The sequence below is a fragment of the Canis lupus genome, chromosome 27 (assembly GCF_011100685.1).
Source record: "Canis lupus familiaris isolate Mischka breed German Shepherd chromosome 27, alternate assembly UU_Cfam_GSD_1.0, whole genome shotgun sequence".
Lineage (NCBI taxonomy): Eukaryota > Metazoa > Chordata > Mammalia > Carnivora > Canidae > Canis > Canis lupus.
The window spans coordinates 42,780,900-42,802,712 of NC_049248.1; the positions used below are offsets into that span (position 1 = coordinate 42,780,900).

A 21,813-nucleotide genomic window follows, 5' to 3' on the forward strand; every position below is an offset into this window, starting at 1 on the left:
GGCAGAGGGAGAAGCAGGCTCCATGCAGGGAGCCTGATGTGGGACTTGATCCCGGGACTCCAGGATCACGACCTGGGCCAAAGGCAGGCGCTAAACCGCTGAGCCACCCAGGGATCCCCAATAACTTTGTTTCTTGATGTGACATTTCTCATTTTTACAATCAGAAAGTCAAATAAAAAACATCAATACTTTTATAACCACAAAGACCTTTCCACTTCCCCTTTCATGCAAGCTTGTACCTTGCTTCTTTCACTCATTACTTAATGAGGACCAATCTGAACTGCTGAGTTCTGCGAGGGCGGGGGGCTTGGTTTTAGTTTATTTTTTCTTTACTTTTTTCAGTAACATTTGTATCCTCTCTTTTATCAGAATTTAGGCTCTCATATACAAACACAAAGGAAAGCTAGTTGTATGTGAAATATTTATAAATGAATTAAATAGTACAAAGAAAAATTCTTAAGTTAGTCCAAGGTTTACATTTTTAAAAAATTTTATTTATTTATTCATGACAGACACAGAGGGAGAGAGAGGCAGAGACACAGGCAGAGGGAGAAGCAGGCTCCATGCAGGAAGCCCGACATGGGACTCGATCCTGGATCTCCAGGATCACACCCTGGGCTAAAGGCGGCACTAAGCTGCTGGGCCACCGGGGCTGCCCTCCATTATTTTTTCTTTAATCTCTGTGTCCAACGTGGGACCTGAACTCATGACTCTGAGATTAAGAGTCACATACTCTACCAACAGAGCCAGCCAGGTGTCCCCATTATTGTAATAACGTTGAATGGTGACAAGAGATAACATTTATGGCGGTGAGCATTTTGTAATGCATATAAATATTGAATGACTACATTATACACCTGGAAGTAATATAATTGTATTATGTATGTCAACTATCCTTCAATTAAAAAACAAAAAACAAAAAACTGGGGCACCTGGATGGCTCAATAGGTTAAATGTCCAAGTGTCCGAGTATGGATTTCAACTTGGTCATGATCTCAGAGTCATCAGACTGAGTCCTTCATCCAGCCCCACACTGGGTATGGAGCCTGCTTAAGATTCTCTCCCTATATCCTCGCCCTTCCTTTCACTTTCTCTCCCCTTCCCTTTCAAAACAAAACAAGAAAAACAAAAAAGCTTTTTGACAAAACAAGAAAGAACAATCCAATGGAAAAAGAGTCTCTTCAACAAATGGTGTTGGGAAAACTGGACAGCAATATGGGGAAGAATGAAACTAGACCACTTTCTTGCACCATACACAAAAACAAATTAAAAATGGATGAGAGACCTAAATGTGAGACAGGAAACCATCAAAATCTTAGAGGACACAGGCAGCAATGTCTTTGACATTAGCTGTAGCAACCTCTTATTGATACTTCTCCAGAGACAAGGGAAACAAAAGCAAAAAATGAACTATAGAGACTTCATCAAGATAAAAAGCTTCCGCACGATAAAAGGAAACAATCAATAAAAAGGCAGCCTAGGAAATGGGAGAAGATATTTGCAAATGACATATCTCATAAAGAGTCAGTATCCAAAATCAATTGGATATCAGGGCAATTGATTGAACATATCAGGGCGGCCCGGTGGCTCAGTGGTGTAGCGCCGCCTTCAGCCCAGGGCGTGATCCTGGTGACCGGGGATCGAGTCCCACGTGGGGCTCCCTGCATGAAGCCTGCTTCTCCCTCTGCCTGTGTCTCTGCCTCTCTGTGTCTCTCATGAATAAATAGATAAAATCTTAGAAAAAAAAAAAAGAAGAACATATCAAACTCAACACCCAAAAGACAAATAATCCAGCTAAGAAATAGGCAGAAGACATGAATAGACATTTTTCCAAAGAAGACATCCAGATGGCCAAAAGACGCGTGAAAAAAATACTCAACATCACTCGACATCAGGGAAATACAAATCAAAACGTCAGTGAGCCACTTCACACCTGCCAGAAAGTCTAAAATTAACTACACAGGAAACAACAGATGTTTTTTTTTTATTTTTTATTTTTTTTAATTTATTTTTTTATTGGTGTTCAATTTACTAACATACAGAATAACCCCCAGTGCCCGAACCCATTCCCTCCCACCCCCCGCCCTCCTCCCCTTCCACCACCCCTAGTTCGTTTCCCAGAGTTAGCAGTCTTTACGTTCTGTCTCCCTTTCTGATATTTCCCACACATTTCTTCTCCCTTCCCTTATATTCCCTTTCACTATTATTTATATTCCCCAAATGAATGAGAACATATAATGTTTGTCCTTCTCCAACTGACTTACTTCACTCAGCAGGAAACAACAGATGTTGATGAGGATGTGGAGAAGGGGGTACTCTCTTGCACCGCTGGTGGGAGTGCAAACCGGTGCAGCCACTCTGGAAAACAGTATGGAGGCTCCTCACAAAATTAAAAAAGTACAACCCAGCAATTGCACTACTAGGCATTTACCCAAAGGAAACAAAAATACTGATTCGAAGGGGCACATGCACCCTGAAGTTTATAGCAGCGTTATCAACAATAACCAAATTATGGGGAGAGCCCAGATGTCCATCGACTGATGAATGGATAAATAAGATGTGGTAAACATTTACGGTGGAATGTTGTGTGGCTGTCAAAAGAATGAAATCTTGCCATTTGCAATGACTTGGATGGAGCCAGGGTATATTATGCTAAACAAAACAAGTCACGGGATCCCTGGGTGGCGCAGCGGTTTGGTGCTTGCCTTTGGCCCAGGGCACGATCCTGGAGACCCGGAATCGAATCCCAGGTCAGGCTCCCGGTGCATGGAGGCTGCTTCTCCCTCTGCCTGTGTCTCTGCCTCTCTCTCTCTCTCTCTGTGTGACTATCATAAATAAATAAAATAAAAAAGATTTTATTTATGCATGAGACACACACACACACAGAGGCAGAGACACAGAGGCAGAGAAACAGGCAGAGGGTGACGCAGGCTCCCTGCAGGACTCGATCCTAGGGCCCTGGGGACCACGACCTGAGCCCAAGGCAGACACTCGACCACAGAGGCACCCAGACGTCCCTGTTCCTATTTTTCTTGAAAATTTCCGTGTACCCTAAAGCCCAGGCTTTCTTGTTATGAAAAAAACCAAAAAACAAAAAAAACAAAAACAAAAACAAATGAATGCTTGAAACTACTTTTTGCATACTTTGGGTTTTGAGGTTCCCAGAGATGAATATTCTGGGCACGACTTTTATCTAAATTAGCCGAGTAATGCAGCAGTCACTGCACAATTGGAAGTGGAACCCGCCCTTTAACAAAGGACGACCCCAAAACAGGGAGTTAAAAAATAAAACTGTGTGGCGCCAGGAACGTGGGGGGCCTGGCCGTGGAGGGCGCCCCGGGGACGCGCGGGTAGCGCGGCGGGTGCATCCACTGCGCGGCCTGCCCGGGGGAGGGGGGGGGGGGGGGGGGACACGGGGCAGCAGCCTTCCCGCCTGGGGGGTGCGGCGGGTGCATCCACTGCGCGGCCTGCCCGGGGGAGGGGGAGGGGAGGGGGGGACACGGGGCAGCAGCCTTCCCGCCTGGGGGGTGCGGCGGGTGCATCCACTGCGCGGCCTGCCCGGGGGAGGGGGAGGGGAGGGGGGGACACGGGGCAGCAGCCTTCCCGCCTGGGGGGTGCGGCGGGTGCATCCACTGCGCGGCCTGCCCGGGGGAGGGGGAGGGGAGGGGGGGACACGGGGCAGCAGCCTTCCCGCCTGGGGGGTGCGGCGGGTGCATCCACTGCGCGGCCTGCCCCGGGGAGGGGTGCGGGGAGGGGGGGACACGGGGCAGCAGCCTTCCCGCCTGGGGGGTGCGGCGGGTGCATCCACTGCGCGGCCTGCCCGGGGGAGGGGGAGGGGAGGGGGGGACACGGGGCAGCAGCCTTCCCGCCTGGGGGGTGCGGCGGGTGCATCCACTGCGCGGCCTGCCCGGGGGAGGGGGAGGGGAGGGGGGGACACGGGGCAGCAGCCTTCCCGCCTGGGGGGTGCGGCGGGTGCATCCACTGCGCGGCCTGCCCGGGGGGGGGGGGGGGGAGGGGGGGACACGGGGCAGCAGCCTTCCCGCCTGGGGGGTGCGGCGGGTGCATCCACTGCGCGGCCTGCCCGGGGGAGGGGGAGGGGAGGGGGGGACACGGGGCAGCAGCCTTCCCGCCTGGGGGGTGCGGCGGGTGCATCCACTGCGCGGCCTGCCCGGGGGAGGGGGAGGGGAGGGGGGGACACGGGGCAGCAGCCTTCCCGCCTGGGGGGTGCGGCGGGTGCATCCACTGCGCGGCCTGCCCCGGGGAGGGGTGCGGGGAGGGGGGGACACGGGGCAGCAGCCTTCCCGCCTGGGGGGTGCGGCGGGTGCATCCACTGAGCGGCCTGCCCGGGGGAGGGGGAGGGGAGGGGGGGACACGGGGCAGCAGCCTTCCCGCCTGGGGGGTGCGGCGGGTGCATCCACTGCGCGGCCTGCCCCGGGGAGGGGTGCGGGGAGGGGGGGACACGGGGCAGCAGCCTTCCCGCCTGGGGGGTGCGGCGGGTGCATCCACTGCGCGGCCTGCCCGGGGGAGGGGGAGGGGAGGGGGGGACACGGGGCAGCAGCCTTCCCGCCTGGGGGGTGCGGCGGGTGCATCCACTGCGCGGCCTGCCCCGGGGAGGGGTGCGGGGAGGGGGGGACACGGGGCAGCAGCCTTCCCGCCTGGGGGGTGCGGCGGGTGCATCCACTGCGCGGCCTGCCCGGGGGAGGGGGAGGGGAGGGGGGGACACGGGGCAGCAGCCTTCCCGCCTGGGGGGTGCGGCGGGTGCATCCACTGCGCGGCCTGCCCGGGGGAGGGGGAGGGGAGGGGGGGACACGGGGCAGCAGCCTTCCCGCCTGGGGGGTGCGGCGGGTGCATCCACTGAGCGGCCTGCCCGGGGGAGGGGGAGGGGAGGGGGGGACACGGGGCAGCAGCCTTCCCGCCTGGGGGGTGCGGCGGGTGCATCCACTGCGCGGCCTGCCCGGGGGAGGGGGAGGGGAGGGGGGGACACGGGGCAGCAGCCTTCCCGCCTGGGGGGTGCGGCGGGTGCATCCACTGCGCGGCCTGCCCGGGGGAGGGGGAGGGGAGGGGGGGACACGGGGCAGCAGCCTTCCCGCCTGGGGGGTGCGGCGGGTGCATCCACTGCGCGGCCTGCCCGGGGGAGGGGGAGGGGAGGGGGGGACACGGGGCAGCAGCCTTCCCGCCTGGGGGGTGCGGCGGGTGCATCCACTGCGCGGCCTGCCCGGGGGAGGGGGAGGGGAGGGGGGGACACGGGGCAGCAGCCTTCCCGCCTGGGGGGTGCGGCGGGTGCATCCACTGCGCGGCCTGCCCCGGGGAGGGGTGCGGGGAGGGGGGGGACACGGGGCAGCAGCCTCCGGCCGGGGCGGCCCCACGCCGGCGGAGGTCGCAGGAGGCCCGGGGCGCCGCGCAGTGGACCCAGGCCCCGCCTCCGGCCGGGGGCGCGGGAAGCCTCGGGCTCCTCCCCGCGGCCGCCGATGCGGCGGGGCGGGGCGGGCCTGCGGGCGGCGGCGGCGCTGTGGTTGCTGCGCGGCGCCCGCCCAGTCCCGCGGCCCCGGCTCCCCCGCGCGCCCGCCCGGCTCGGCCCAGGCGCGGGCGGACAGGTGCGCGCTCCCCGCAGGATGGCGGTCGCCGTCGTGGTCCTCAGGCTCCTCGTGTGCCTCCTGGCCTCGCCCCTGTTCCTGCTGCACGCCCTGGGCCTGTGGAGCCAGATATGCAAGAGGTGGTGGTTCCCCCACTTCTTGGCGAGGTTCAGCGTGATGTACAACGAGCGGATGGCGGGCAGGAAGCGGGAGCTCTTCGGCAGCCTGCAGGCGTTCGCGGGCCCCTCGGGGAGGCTGTCCCTGCTGGAGGTGGGCTGCGGCACCGGCGCCAACTTCCAGTTCTACCCGCCGGGGTGCAGGGTGACCTGCGTGGACCCCAACCCCAACTTCGAGAAGTTCTTGATCAAGAGCATCGCGGAGAACCGACACCTGCAGTTCGAGCGCTTCGTGGTGGCGGCGGGGGAGGACATGCCGCAGGTGGCCGACGGCTCGGTGGACGTGGTGGTCTGCACCCTGGTGCTGTGCTCCGTGCGGGACCAGGGGCAGATCCTGCGGGAGGTGTGCAGGGTGCTGAGGCCGGTGAGTGACGCGCGGGGTGCCCCAGGACTGGTGGCTGGGAACCGCCCTCAGCCCAAGCCGTGCGTCCGCTCCGGTGGCTCAAAGGTTCCTACATAAAAAGCGAAGCTACTAGAGAAGGCGCTGTGGATTTTTTTTTTTTTAAGATTTTACTTATTCATTCATAGAGACACACACACAGAGAGAGAGAGAGAGAGAGAGAGAGAGGCAGAGACCCAGGCAGAGGGAGAAGCAGGCTCCATGCAGGGAGCCCGACGTGGGACCCGATCCCAGGGCCTCGGGGTCACGCCCTGAGCTGAGCCACCCAGGTGCCTGGCACTCTGTTGAATTCTTAAGCTCTAAAGGGAAAGGGATTCTGAGTACATAAAATTTTAAGACTTCTACAGAGGAAAAAAAAAAAGTACTATAAACAAAATAAAGTATCAAAACATAGAAGTATTTGCCAGGGATGATAGACAAAAAGATGAACTTCCTTCATTTTAAAAGGCATTATGGATCCAAAGATCAATAGGGTTTCTTTAAATAATAAGAAAAACACAGAGAAAGATAGGCAAACCTCAGGAACAGAAATATAAATAAAAATAGCCTCCTCTAGGGGCACCTGGGCGGCTCAGTCCATCAAGCATGGGATTCTAGATTTCCCCTGGGGTCTCGATCTCAAGGTTGTGGGATGGAGGCCCCCCCATCCGGCTCTGCTCTGGGCATAGAGCCTGCTTGGGATTGTCTCTCCTTTCCCCCCTAGCCCGCTCTCCCTCTCTCAAAAGTAAATAAAGCAATAAAAGCCAATCATATAAAAATGCTCAACTGTAGGTGCAATTAAAGAAACTAAAGCAAGATGCCATTTTTTACATATTGTACCGTCAGAGGCTTTTAAGGTAAATATGGTTATTGAGGTTTGGGAAGCAGGACACTCCCATACACATTGGAGGAAGTGCCCTCTTTGGAGGGTAACTTGAGAATATCAAAATTTAAAGCGCACGTAGCCTTTTATCCAGCAGTAATTTATCCTAGAGCTACACTGCACAAATATGCAAAAATGTGTCTCTATGCAAAGGCACTCAGTGGAGTATTCGTAATAGCAGGAATTAGAAATAACCTAGATGTCCATCAACAGGAGGCTGTTCAAGTAAATTGTCACACAGTACAAAAGAATTCTGTGCATCTGTTAAAAAGAACAAGGAAGAGTTATCTAGGCTGATACGAAAAAAGTCCCCAAGAGATAATGTTAAAGGGACATTAATGAAATGTTAATGTTAAATGAGAGCAGAGACTATTACATAGACGGTAAACCCGCTGTGTGAGGGCTTAGACACACACACACACGTATGTACATATACATTGTGTATATGTTAATGGAAAGGATAGAGAAGAAAATTTTTTTTTAAGATTTATCCATCTATTAGAGAGAGAGAGAGAGAGAAAACACTTGAATATGTGAGCAAGGGGAGGGGCAGAGGGAGAGAGAATCTCAGAAGACTGCTGAGCGCAGAGCTTAATCCCAGGACCCTGAGATCATGACCTGAGCCAAAAATCAAGAGTCAGAGGCTTAACTGGGGCACCCAGGCGCCCCTAGACAAGAAACTATTAACAGTGGTTGCCTTGCGGGAATGGGATTCAATATAGGGTAGAGTCACTTTTCGTTGTGTATCTTTCTGTATAGTTTGAAATTCTTTATACCTAAATGATTTTCACCTATTTACTAATTTTTTAAAATAGCTTTATTCTTAACTTGGTTGAATGTAAGTAAAGCACGGACATCTCAACGGTTGAACTCACTGTCCTAGGAGAAAAGGATGTTCCTCAGGAAGAAACAGGAAGTTCCTCAGGAAGACAGGGGCTTGAAATGGGGTTGACAGACAATGATCTCCTTGTCTTTGGCTCAAGGAGAGGCCAACATCAGAGTAGTAAATGAAGACGTTTGGATTCTTTTTTTTTTTTAAGATTTATTTATTTGAGAGAGAGAGTGTGCGCACGAGTGGGGAGAGGGCAGAGGGAGGGAAGCAGACTCCCTGTTGAGTGCAGAGCCCATGAGGGGGGATTGGGGGGTACCCGATCCTGCAACCCCGAGGATCAGGACCTGAGCCGAAATCAAGAGTCAGACACTTAACTGACTGAGCCTCCAGGTGCCCCCAAACCTTGTGATTCTTATATCCAAACGCTGGATTCTTGTGTCCTAAGACTGGATAGGGACTAGGCCAGGCTAGTGAGTGTTTTGCTTACCTGTGACCCCTACAAAGCAAGTAATGCTTCCCTGCATTTCCCAGCACTGTGACTGAGACCGCATCCAGTGGTCTTCCTTAGCTGCTGGGAAGCACCCAGCATTCAGCACTCAGCTGCACACAACCAGGAGCTTTATTACAGTGAGCTTTAACCCTCACAACAGTCCTTGGAAGCAGATATTGCCTTCATGTTGTGTTGAGGAAACAGAGGTTAAGAAGCTTGCCCCAGGGGTGGCGCAGCAGTTTAGCGCCTGCCTTTGGCCCAGGGCGCGATCCTGGAGACCCGGGATCAAATCCCACGTCGGGCTCCCGGTGCATGGAGCCTGCTTCTCCCTCTGCCTGTGTCTCTGCCTCTCTCTCTCTCTGTGACTATCATAAATAAATAAAAATTAAAAAAAAAAATTAATCTTTAAAAAAGAAGCTTGCCCCAGGGATCCCTGGGTGGCTCAGCAGTTTAGCCCCTGCCTTCGGCCCAGGTGGTGACCCCAGGGTCCCGGGATCGAGTCCCACGTCAGGCTCCCTGCATGGAGCCTGCTTCTCCCTCTGCCTGTGTCTCTGCCTCTCTCTCTGTGTCTCTCATGAATAAATAAAGTCTCTAAAAAGAAAAGAAACTTGCCCAAGGTTACACAGCCAATAGGTCTTTCTTTTCTTTTTTTTCTTTTATGGTGAAAAAAATTATATTTAGATTTATACCCGGCTGGACTCAGTTTAGATGATCCCAGTTTTGTTGCCAGCATCCAAAGCATCATAGCCAGGAGCCAGTGGAGCATACACTTTCTTCTCTCCATCAGGCCTGATCAAGGCATTGACCTTGGCCCCATCAATGTCATAGAGCTTCTTCACAGCCCGTTTGACCTGGTGCTCACTGGTCTTGACATGCACAATGAACACAAGCGTGTTGTTGGCTTCTATTTTCTTCCTGGCTGACTCGGTAGTCGGGGGAACTTGATGAGGGCATAGGGATCAAGCTTGTTTCTTCAGGATCTTTGGGCTGCCTTCGGAGCCGCAGGGTCTTGGGTCGTAGGAATGTAGGTGACGTACGAATCTTTTCTTGGGACTGTGCATGCCTTTCAGCACCGCTTTCTTAGCTTTCAAAGCCTTTGCTTTGGCATCGGCTTTGGGAGGGCAGGGGCTTCCTTCTTTGGTGTCAGCACCATCTTCGAAAATGGTCTTTCTTTATTTCTTTTTCTTTCTTTTTTCTTTCCTTTTTTTTTTTTTTTTTCCTGACTTTCTTTAATGCAAGTATTCCTACTGCTGCACCACACTGTTTGTCACTAGGGCCTTTTTCTCTCACCAGCTTCCACATTTCTGCCACTTTTGCTGGCTGTTCTTCCTCTGCCCATCTCTAAATACTGGAGTTTGCTTTTTTGGCTCTCATTTTACTTAATTAAATACGGCCCCAGGGGCATTTCATGGGCCTCCCACAGTTTTCAATTACTGTGCATGTACAGATGGTTTCCAAATGGATAGATCTAGCCCAGATCCTTCTTCTAACCCCAAACCTGCGTATCCATGTGTCTACTCAACCGTCACCTGAATGGGTGATGGGCACCTCTGGTTTACCGTGTGTTACCCAGAGGGCAACATAGGCCTCCCCGGACCTGGGGCTCCTCCTGTCCTAGTCTATGGAAATCTTTTTCTTCTTCTTCTTCTTTTTTTTTTTTAATCCAATTAGGAAACTCCAAGCTTTCCATTCCTGCACACAGGCCTTCACTTACCCATAGAACTGGGGAAACTGCCACCTGTCAGCTCTCTGCCTGGGATAGGCATGATTAGGGTGGCCAGAGGAGACTAGAAGAGTGTGACCCTCACCCCGGGTTTTGGAGGGGATTTGGAGGACCCCTTCTCCTACTCCCCACAGGGGTAGATGGGCAGAAAAGAATTCTGAAGTCCTGTTAATGTATAACCTCTACTATGTGGATACTTCCCCTGCATTTATAGGACTGTCCGAGACGAGACGAAAGTAGCAGCTGCTAATGCCTACAGGACAGTGATTTGCACATCACATCCGACGAATAAAATCCCTAACGGCACAGGGGTACCATGACTTCACTAATGCTTTTAGATGCTTCAGTACTTTAATTCATATCATTTACATCCTTGTGACAATGGTACAAAAATATCAGACGTGATTCTTTAGTCTCAGGCAGTGCTAGGTATGGATTCAGCTCTCTCACAGGTTTGCAAAGCAGAACCCAAGAACAATGTTTAGAAGAAGTAAAAAGAAAATTTTTTTTAATTTTAAAGAATAAGTTTAAAAAATTGTAATTAAAAGGTAAACAACAGGGATGCCTGGCTGGCTCAGTCAGTAGAGTATGTGACTCTTGACCTCAAGGTTGTGAGTTCAAGCCCTACACTGAGTGTAGAGATTCCTTAAAAATAAAATCTTAAAAAAAAAAAAAGGTAGTCTTATTATACTAAATGCCCTTGCTAAGCAGTAAGAAAAACCCAACACCCTATTAGAAAACTAATAAAGGCGTTGCCTGGGTGGCTCAGTGGTTGAGCATCTGCCTTCAGCTCAGGTTGTGATCCTGGGGTCCCGGGATTGAGTCCCATGTCAGGCTCCCTGCATGGAGCCTGCTTCTCCCTCTGCCTGGGTCTCTGCCTCTCTCTCTCTCTCTCTCTGTCTCTCATGAATAAATAAATAAAATCTTTTTAAAAAATGTTTTAGAATAATATTTGAGTACATAAATCAAACAAAGCCGGTTACAAAACAGAAGGTACATTCTAGTCCTAGTCCTAACTTTAGGGGAAAAAAAAAAAAAACATCTTCACATGATGTACACACAAAATCTTGACAGCGGTTATCTTGAGATGATAGACTAGTGCTTGTTTCTCTGTTTGAACTTTTCTGCAGTGCCTAAAATCAACACACGGGCGAGGCCTCTGGAGCCAGTCTGTCCAGGTTCAAAGCATTTATAAGCTGTGTGACCCTGGGCAAGTTGCTCATTTTCTGTGTGACTCTTCCCCCACCTGTAAAAATAGGAATGATGGATGATATTGACCCAAATAGTTCACTGTAAGGATTAAGTGAGTTGACGCGCGCCAGGCACGAAGGCTAGTGGCTTGCACGCAGGAGCACTGCACGTTTAGCCAGGATGATGCAGTACTTGATCATCACAAGATGCGCATTAGTTGCCTTAGATTGGCAACTGTATAAAATTTGACAGGAGGCGAGACTATTGGCCAAAATAGTGTCTTAGCAAGTTCTGATTTACGCAGGCCTTCTCGTGAAGTGAGTGAGCCTCAAGAGCCACAGAAATCGAAGAAGCTTCAATCATCTTACAAACCTGTTCTTTAGAAACTAAAATCCTGGTTTTTTTTTTTTTTTTCCTTCTCAGGGAGGGGCTTTCTTTTTCCTGGAGCATGTCGCAGCTGAGAGCTCAACTTGGAATTACTTCTGGCAACAAATCCTGCACCCCTTCTGGCACCTGCTGTTTGACAGGTGCCACCTGACCAGAGAGAGCTGGAAGGCGCTGGAGCGGGTGCCCTTCTCCCAACTCAAGCTGCAGCATTTCCAGGCTCCGCTGTCCTGGGAGCTGGTGCGCCCTCACATCTCTGGGTACGCCGTCAAGTAGCCTGCGCCGCGGGGAGTGGGGGGCTGAGCGGCTCTTAGCCTCAGGCTGCAGTTTTACACTTAAGATACTAACTGGGAGAAAGGGAACCTTCTCTTTGTAAGGTAAAGTTGCATTTTGTCTCTAAGCGTTTATCTACCTATTTAGCCATCTTCTGTTGTCCCCCCAAGAGGATCGAAACCAAAACCAAAGCCAAACAGGACTCTCTCCCTTAAAAGGAAGGGCTGGGCTTTCACAACCGAAGTTTAGCATTAGCCCCAAATGTTGGTTTATGTGGTTAACTTCAAGATCCTTCCAGCTGTCTTAAATTGTTAGCTGGCAGGTTTTCATTTCACCCCCTCGAGAGCTTGGTGCTTGGAAGCAGTGAAATCACGCAAAAGATGACTTGGTAAAGGGAGAAGCGACAAGATCTTAAGGCTTCACAAACTGAATAGAGAATTACTAACTAGTTGAAAATCCAAATCTAAAGAACCCAGGTCTCTTTGAAAGAGAAATCTGAGTCTGTTTGTTGTTCTTAGTATCCATGGGTTGGTTTTCAAAATTGATGGATGGGGGGTTCCAACCCTGGTTCTGCCCAGCTTTGGTGTTTTTACTCCCCTATTTCTAGTGACGTTAGTTTTCCTGCATTCCAGTCTTCAATGCTAAAGATAAGGATTGTACTTGACACATGAGTATATCCAGACAAATAGTTGAGGCCCTTAAGTTGCTTGAGTACATGTTCCTTATTATGTAGCATATACTCTGCTGCATGTCTTAGATTGTAGGTAAGGGAAAGGCCTACTGCAACTAGGAAGACCTTGTGTAATTCGGAACACTCTGTAAGAGCCCCTCACACCCAGGCGGTCCGGGCGTCTGTAAAGTAGATGCGTATTTGGGGTATTATTCCGACCGATTGCCACTCCTGTCCCGAGATGATTTCTTTGTTTCTTGCCACCATGGAAACCTCTGAAAATCATAAGGGCTTTGAAAACAAGTGTTGGGTTGCTCAGTCAGAGGGATTAAGAATAGCATTTCCAGCAATAGTTTGTGTGTATTTTGATAAACTTAGTATATTTTCTGTAAAGTATAATGACTTTACAAAGGGACTATTTTAAATAACGAAATCAATCGATAAATTCACGTAGATTTTAGGAATGGAAATAAATGGTTTATATCTTTGCTGGCTTCGTGTTCTTTTTTTTTTTTTTTAATGTTTCTGGAAGGGGAAAATTAAGCTATCTGAACATACAGATTTTTCTTTCTACCACTGGGCAACCGTAAACACATCTAGTGGATTTTAGAGAAAGCAGTTTTGGGAGGATCAGAATGGGTTTTTGAAAAGTTCAAGTCCAAAAACCCCCACTTGTAAGATCCACAGAGTAGAAAGAAGGGGCGCTTACTATCCTAATGCTCTCCGACATAAAGACAGTTACTGTTATGGTGAGGTTGGGACGCTCGTCTAAGGCCTCCTGAGCTCTAGAACAGGAATCTCCTCTTTCTACCATCTCCCCAAAGTAGAACCCTCCTTACTACCCACCTCAACTATTGCTGAGGTTAGTCTAGTGATTGAGAAATAGGAAAAAAACACAGGTTGACATGCTGGAATGCTACCAGCACGTTGGAAGAGAAGTAATGCCAAAGTACAAACGCTTATCAATTCCTTCTTGTCTAAGTGGCACGGCAAATATTATCCTCGCTTTCTGTACAATACTAAGATGTAGGGATCCCTGGGTGGCGCAGCAGTTTGGCGCCTGCCTTTGGCCCAGGGTGCGATCCTGGAGACCCGGGATCGGATCCCACGTCAGGCTCCCGGTGCACGGAGCCTGCTTCTCCCTCTGCCTGTGTCTCTGCCTCTCTCTCCTCTCTCTCTCTCTGTGACTATCATAAATAAATAAAAATTAAAAAAAAAATAAGATGTAGAGAAACAAAGTTTCTCACATTCCACAAGTTACTGAGCAGGTCTTAGAAGCCCCGATTCCCCAAACTACAAAACCTGTTTTGACATCGTCACTGCTATATTACCTCCTCACTGCTTTCCTCTGAGGCCAGAAGACACACATTTATGGCCATTCCAACAGCCTGTGGAAGTGACCCAAATCCATGCAAAATGGAAAGAGAAAAAGGCAAAACATGTTCCAGGGTGCTAGTTAGGATTTCTTTGATGGCAAGTGACGCAACTCTCAACCAAAAAGGCTTAAGTAGAAAAAAGACTTCAATGACTCAAATTAGTGAAAAGCACAGGGACAGAAAGCCTCAGGTACAGCTTGAGCAGGGCTCAGCTGATATTATCAGATGTCACATCTGCCCTCCTGTCTGCCCTACCAGGCGGGGAGTCTGTGGAAGTAGTGCCAATCTTCATGCTTTCAGAGGCCAAGGCCAGTTGGAGAGATCAAGTCTGTTTTTGCACAAACTCCAACCAAAGTTCTGGACTGAGTCTCAGTTGGCTCAGATTGACAATACTGGGTCCAAGTCCATGCCTGCACCAGTCACAGTGTTTAATCCAGATGGATCGTGCTGACTTGCTCAAGTACAGCTCACAAGGCTTCACTGCTGGGCCTCCGCACCCCCAGACCAAGTGAGCTGAGACAAAGAGAGTTCTATATTCTCCAAATGAGAACAGGGCCTGTGACTGGGGAAAGCAGAAACGGACGCTGAGGAGGCACCGCAAATACTCACTATAAACACAGCGCTGGGGACGCCTGGGTGGCTCAGCGGTTGAGAGCCTGACTTCAGCTCAGGGCGTGATCCTGGAGTCCCGGGACCAAGTCCCACGTCGGGCTCCCTGCATGGAGCCTGCTTCTCCCTCTGCCTGGGTCTCTGCCTCTTTCTCTCTGTGTGTCTTTCATGAATAAATAAATAAAATATTAAAACAAAAAAAAAACCACAGCGCTGCATTTGGATCAGACCCTCGGTCTGCCTTCCTGTGGCAGATCACATAGTACCAGGCTGAGAACACGGGCATTTCACTAGGATCACCGTATGCGATGAGGAAAATAAAAGACAAAACGACACGGGCTTTGGCATCAAAGTTACCTTGGTCGAGTCCTGGGCTGTGTCATTTGTTGATGATGTGACCTTGGGCAAGTTATTTTTCTCATGTCACTTCATCTGTTAATGAGGATAATATCCACCCAACGGTTATTGGGAGGAATTCATGAAGTAAAACACTTGGTACTTAATAAATGTTGACCTTCATTCAACAAATAGCTACCGTGTACTTTGCTCTTGGTGTTGGCTTAGTGCTGAATCAGCTAGACGTGTTCCCTGCCCTCTGGGGCCCTCAGCCGGGTAAACTCGCCAGCCACGGGGGAGAGGTGCCAGGGGCTGGGAAAATTGGAATCTGACCCAGTCGGGAGGAGGATCCCAGGCTTCCTTGAGAAAGTGACACTCGATCTGAATGCCAGGGGCTATTAGGATTTCGGCATAACAGAGCAGCTTGTGCCATAGATAAATAAAAGCCAATTTGCTCAGGGAACTGAAGGCAGGCAGGGTGAGTCCGAGGGGAGGATCAGGATGAATACTGTTTACATCAGCTGCTTCCCAATCCTGTTAAGTCCCTGGACCCATGAGCACGATACTTCATTTTAATGATTAACGACACAAGACAAAGCACCACTGAAACTTCTTATGTTTATATTATAAAACATCCTGTTCCCGTTTTCTAATATTGTAATTGTTCCTTTTGAATTCCTACATATTTCATACTTGAACAGCAAGTGAAGCAACCATTGTGTAATAGTTCCTTGTGTACTCTTGACCGGTCACCATAAGCCTTTCCCTTTGCTGTTGCTTTAGAAAAGCCAGAACTTAACTGAAATTCAATTCTTGTTAATCTGTTATGGCAGTTGAGAGGGGGGATGAATCACAGCAGCCTGATGTCAACAAAGGCAAAAAAGAAAACTGTTCAGGAAGTGTCACTTGAATTATTTAGATACCTATACCCGGGCAGCCAGGGTGGCCCAGCAGTTTGGCGCCGCCTTTGGCCCAGGGCCTGATCCTGGAGACCCAGGATTGAGTCCCACGTCGGCTCCCTGCATGGAGCCTGCTTCTCCCTCTGCCTGTGTCTCTGCCTCTCTCTGTGTGTCTCTCATGAATAAATAAATAAAATCTTAAAAAAAAAATAGATACCTAAACCCAAAAGCCTTCAGGCAAATTAAGAATAATCAGAATTCCCTTATCCATGGAAACCACCAGAATCAAGAGGAGAGGTCATGTTAATTGAAGGCACAGGAAATGAATGTAGAGTGGCCAGTGTTCCCAATTTTTAGTTCAGTTAATGAACAGAATACACACAAAAAAAACCCCATAGTAATTTGCCAACTGAGCAAGGTATTATTTTGGCCCTAAAGGAAACTATGTGGGAACCTGTAGAGAATTATCTAAAAATAAGGAAAACTGCCATTCAGAATTTACTATTCCTAAAGTGAAAATCTCTCACGTCCGATAGCTGTAATTCAGGCTGTGTCCTTCTCAATCTTTTTTTCTTTTTTTAAGATTTTGGCCCAGGGCATGGTCCTGGAGACCTGGGATCGAGTCCCACATCGGGCTCCCTGCAGGGAGCCTGCTTCTCCCTCTGCCTGTGTCTCTGCCTCTCTGTGTGTCACTCATGACTAAATAAATAAAATCTTTAAAAAATATATTTCCTTATTACAGCTCATTCACAAGTCCTTGAAACAGGCAGAGTGACATTCCTCTAGGAGCTCAGCTGCCTCGATGTTAATACTTTGCTAAGGGCAAGAGGCAATCCTAGCCCAACCTCCAGGATGCTGTAAGACTTTTAATATATAAAAATTCCTTTAGGGACGCCTGGGTGGCTCAGCGGTTAAGCGCCTGCCTTTGGCCCAGGGTGGGATCCTGGAGTCCCAGGATCGAGTCCCACATCAGGCTCCCTGCATGGAGCCTGCCTCTCTCTCTATGTCTCTGCCTCTCTCTCTCTCTCTCTGTCTCTCATAACTAAATAAAAATCTTTAAAAATAAATAATAAATAAATAAATAAATAAATAAATAAATAAATATTCCTTTGGAAACTTCCTTTACCTCTAACCCCTAAGATACACGTTGGCAATCATCCTCCAAGCATATGGTGCACCAATATACATCTGAAGGGTCTCATGACTCAGGTTTTATTAGACAGTAATAAATGACTTTTCCCAACAATAGCTAGCCCCCTCAAGGTCCTGGAAACCTTGCCTCCAAAATCCCTTAGTGACTTATGCTATCCCTGACCCCCACCCGCCCATCCAACCTGAAAGTATATAATGGGCCACTCCTCATGACTCCGATGCAGCTCTTTCTGCCCACAGGTCCTGTCCCTGTACTTTAATAAAACCACTTTTTTGCCCCAAAGATGTCTCAAGAATTCCTTCTTGGTTGGCACCGAACCCTAACATCTCTCCTACATCACTCATAACTCTGCAAGGCAGGTAAATGACCTTCAACTGACAAATGAGAAAGCAGACCAGTGGATGTTCCATCACTTGCCCAAAGCCACACGGTGAGTGGTCACACCGGTATGCCTAGGTAGCTCACCTGATTCTAAAGCCCAGGCCTCCCCACATGTGCTTCTTGAGGTTTTCTCAAGCCCAAGTCCCTGTAATTCTGTGTCCTTTCTCCATCATTCCACTGTGAATGGTCCCCCAAGACTCACTGAGTCTGTGTTCAATCCCTTGAGCCTTGCTTATACTCCTAGGCTGTGAGCCATCACCTGTGTGAAAAAGATTCTTAAACCTCTCACTTTTGCCATTTCTTTGATATTTAGAATTTAACTTGTCAGAAACAAAATTCACTGTGTCTTTCCCTAAATAAACAACACTTTCCAATTTCTTCAACACCTACGATTATTTCCCAAGGACCAGATAAAGAAATGCCCTTCTAGAAAGCCTTTGCTGGCTGTTTCAAGAAGCTTCCTCCTAGAAGATACTTGCAAATGACAGATAAAGGGCCAGTATCCAAGATCTATAAAGAACTTATCAAACTCAACACACAAGAAACAAACAATCCAATCATGAAATGGGCAGAAGACATGAACAGACATTTCTCCAAAGAAGACCCACACATGGCCAACAAGCAGATGAGAAAATGCTCCACATCACTTGTCTTCAGGGAAACACAAATGAAAACCACAATGAGATACCACTTTACTGGTGAGAACGGCTAAAATTAACAAGACAGGAAACCACAAATGTTGGAGAGGATGTGGAGAAGGGGGAACCCTCTTGCACTGTTGGTGGGAATGTGAACTGGTGCAGCCACTCTGGAAAACTGTGTGGAGGGTCCTCAAAGAGTTAACAATAGAGCTACCCTACAACCCAGCAATTGCACTGTTGGGGATTTACCCCAAAGATACAGATGCAGTGAAAAGCCGGGACACCTGCACCCCAATGTTCACAGCAGCAATGTCTACAATAGCCAAACTGCGCACTCGCAAGCAGAAGGAGGGGCAGAGGGAAAGAGAGACTCCCAAGCAAACTCCCTGTCGAGCACAGAGCCCAACATGGGGCCCGATCCCATGACTCCAAAATCATGACCTGAGCCAAGAGTTGGATGCTCAACCGACTGCACCACCCAGGAGCCCCTCTGGAGACTCGGTATACTTTTAAGGAAATCTCCCACAAAAAATAACTTGGCAAAGCCCTCATTTTTGCCCCTGACAATAAAAAGTTCGGCACCTACGTGGGATGCTGCAAAGAACTTCTACACCGAGTACTAAAGGTACAAACATCATTTCCCAAATCCCTCCAATCCTGGCTCACATTTTCCCTGTCAGGCTAAGCAGGCAGTGTTAGGACTATGAAAGCAGCAGCACTTGGTTCAAATTCTATCTCACTTCTCATGTTATGGGAACAGATTATTTACTCTGATCCCAGAAGAAGAGTTTCTTTTCAACTTTATTGTCCACGAAAGCTTAGGAACAAAGAAATCTAACCCCCCCCTTTTTTTTTAAAAGCAAAAGCTGCAATATTAAATTAAATATTTATTATTTGTTTATAAGTATAAATGTTGCCCTGTATCAAATTTCTTACTAATGCACGCAATCTCATCTGCCTATGTGTTGAAAGTGGAAGAAAACATTGGAGAAAGTAGACACAACTAATAAGTCACTAACCTGTCAGCCCACATTTTTTGCTCTTGTGCTTTTATTTTCTTCCCCTTGTAGTTCTGGAAAGGAGGCCTTCTGGGATCCTGGTTAAAATTTTATAGAGAAACATTTGTCTTTTGCTCACACAGCAAACACGTAACCATATCTGGATGACAGATATGTCTGAAAGTGTGAGGATTAGGTAAAAATGGTGTTACCTGGTATCAATTCTTAATTTTTATAGGATCCTAAGAGACTTCTTAAGAATCTGATGAAAGGTCTAGGTCCTCTCTCTGGAAAAATACTCCTCCAAATAAACCTCTCATTTCTAGAGGAAAACGGACATGCCAAGTGCCTCAGTCTGCTGTCATCGTTTCCAAATTGCCACAGATGAAAATTCAAACTCAAAAAAAAAAAAAAAAAAAAAGAAAGAAAATTCAAACTCTGAAGTCCTGTTCCTTTTAAAGATTTTATTTATTTACTTGAGAGAGAGAGAAAGAGCACCAGCATGGGGAGAGGTGGAGGGAGAGGGAGAAGCAGACTCTGCTGAGAGTCTGGGGCTTGATCTCAGGACCCCGGATCGTGACCTGAGCCAAAGGCAGACGCTTAACCAACTGACCTACTCAGGCGCCCCTCAAGTCCTATTCTGGAAACAGCCATTAGCCTTTGACCTCCCCTATGAAGCCTATTCCCCAGCTTAGAGACCTCTACCGCTGCCACCCCGCCTTGTCTCCGGCTGCCAGCCAGCAGGGTGCCCCTTTCTAACCAGGCTGGACAGCAGACGAAACCAGCCCGTCCTCACTCTCCTACTCGGGCCTCCTTATCTTATCGCCATACTAACCGGCCAATTTCTGACTGCGGGGTCTCCTTACCCCCAATCTGCTGCTGCTTCTGTGTTTTTTTTTTTTAAATCTTAGTAAATGGCAAAACTATTTTTGTCCCTCTCACTGAAGCTGGAAACCAGGACATCATCCTAGCTTTCTGTCTTCCTCACCTCCCACAGCCAGTCAGACACTGTCCCTTCCTTTCTTCCCCCATCACGGGCGCACACATCCCTCCTCACTTGGATTAACTGGCCTCAGCCCAACCCCTCCGATCTGTCCTCTGGGCTGCTCTCCAGAACCTAAAAAAACCCCAAAAAAACAAAAAACAAAACAAAACAAAACAGCAACCAAACAACAACAAAAAACACTTCCTGCCTCAAATCCTTTGATGGCTTCTCATGGTTTTCAGATGAAACTTCAAAATCCTTAGCCTGAAATGCAGGCTCTTGTGGTCTGGCCCCACGGGCCCTGTAGCTCGATCCTCTCAAGCCACTGCCACCCCTGGCTCCACACACTGAGCTGTGTGGGCCTCTGCCCCTGGGCCTCGCCCCAAGCTGGGCCCCCTGCCGGAGCACCCCTACCCTCTCCTCTCTTCAGCTCAAGGTAGCAGTTCTCTAAAATATCCCAAAGGTCGTTTTCGCCAAAAAGAACTTCCTTGTTTCTCCAGTCTGATTTTTAGGCACTTCATCGGGCTCCTACAAGGCCAGGCGTCCTCCTCCCACCTCCACAAGCTGTGGCGCTGCTCATCCGCCTCCCCAGCCCGGCTCAAAGCTTCCCGGGGACAGGGCGCTTGTCTGGAACCCGGGTTTGTATCTGTGGGGCCCAATCTCTGGGAAACGCCCAAGCGATCCCCGCCACCTGCCTCCTCCGTGGCTGCGGTGGGAGAGAGCACGAAGCCTGAGTTAGACTTTTCAGGGCTGCTCAGAAATCCTGTAGTTGCCCTCAGCTGCCACAGCGGCCAAACCTGGGCTACGCTCATTTCCACACTTCTCCTCTCAGCATATGACTGCACTACTCACTCCACAGAAGGAAAAACAAAAAAGAGCCACTGAGTGGCTCTGGAAATTTAAGAACCTCACACATGTCCTCTCCTGACCAGACCTGGGCTCTTGATTCATCTCTTTCAGGTCTTTTTCTGCCAAGTCATACTCCTTTTGCATCTTCACTCTTTCCCCTGTGTTCAAATATCCTAAAATCCACACCACCTTCCTCCAGTAAAACAAAAAAACAACCAACCAAAAAACCCACAAAAACCCACTTAGCTTAGCTTTCCCCTGAAATGGCTATGCTCTTTTCCTTCCTCCACTGTCAAATCTCTTAAAAATATCAAATCCAGGGGATCCCTGGGTGGCGCAGCGGTTTGGCGCCTGCCTTTGGCCCAGGGCGCGATCCTGGAGACCCGGGATCGAATCCCACATCGGGCTCCGGTGCATGGAGCCTGCTTCTCCCTCTGCCTGTGTCTCTGCCTCTCTCTCTCTCTCTGTGACTATCATGAATAAATAAATAAAATCTTTAAAAAAAAAAAAAATCAAATCCAGGGATCCCTGGGTGGCGCAGCAGTTTAGCGCCTGCCTTTGGCCCAGGGTGCGGTCCTGGAGACCCGGGATCGAATCCCACGTCGGGCTCCCAGTGCATGGAGCCTGCTTCTCCCTCTGCCTATGTCTCTGTCTCTCTCTCTCTCTCTCTCTGTGTGACTATCATAAAAAAAAAAATTAAAAAAAATATCAAATCCAATTTTTTTCCCATTTCGCACTCACTCCTCAATCCATTTTCATTGCGTTTCCAGCCCTATCTGAAGCTCTTTACAGAGTCATTACTGCTTTCCAAATATAAGGACTCTGTATGAGCTCTATAGCATGATTCTGGTCTCTCTTCTTGACATCTTCCTCCTTTCTTTTATGAGTCTTCTTGACCCTCTGGCTGCTCCACCTCAAGCTCCTTTCTTCCCAAGGATTCCGTCCTAAAGATTTCCCTTTGTGCGAGTTCAACAGAGCTGTCATGTCCGATTCCAACCCTCTCCTGGCCTCT

The 21,813-nt window shown here is 49.3% G+C and overlaps 2 protein-coding genes across 2 annotated transcripts; one reads left to right on the forward strand and one right to left on the reverse strand.

Annotated features, from left to right (window-relative positions):
* Positions 1 to 3,249: 3,249 nt before the first annotated feature.
* Positions 3,250 to 5,286, reverse strand: LOC119877671 (basic proline-rich protein-like). The gene has a single exon (XM_038577925.1). It carries the CDS (start codon positions 5,284 to 5,286, stop codon positions 3,250 to 3,252), a length of 2,037 nt encoding a protein of 678 aa, XP_038433853.1.
* Positions 5,287 to 5,534: 248 nt separating this feature from the next.
* Positions 5,535 to 13,063, forward strand: METTL7A (methyltransferase like 7A). The gene is made up of 2 exons (XM_038577661.1): positions 5,535 to 6,113; positions 11,671 to 13,063. The coding sequence occupies exons 1-2, from the start codon at positions 5,613 to 5,615 to the stop codon at positions 11,905 to 11,907; spliced, it is 738 nt and encodes a 245-aa protein (XP_038433589.1). The 5' UTR covers positions 5,535 to 5,612; the 3' UTR covers positions 11,908 to 13,063.
* The last annotated feature ends 8,750 nt before the right edge of the window (positions 13,064 to 21,813 follow it).

Excerpts from the sequence above, each read along its gene's own strand:
- LOC119877671 (XM_038577925.1), bottom strand. The coding sequence starts at position 5,286 with ATGCACCCGCCGCACCCCCCAGGCGGGAAGGCTGCTGCCCCGTGTCCC.
- METTL7A (XM_038577661.1), top strand. The coding sequence starts at position 5,613 with ATGGCGGTCGCCGTCGTGGTCCTCAGGCTCCTCGTGTGCCTCCTGGCC. Across the intron at positions 6,114-11,670 it reads TGTGCAGGGTGCTGAGGCCG|GGAGGGGCTTTCTTTTTCCT; the intron begins GTGAGTGACGCG and ends TTTCCTTCTCAG.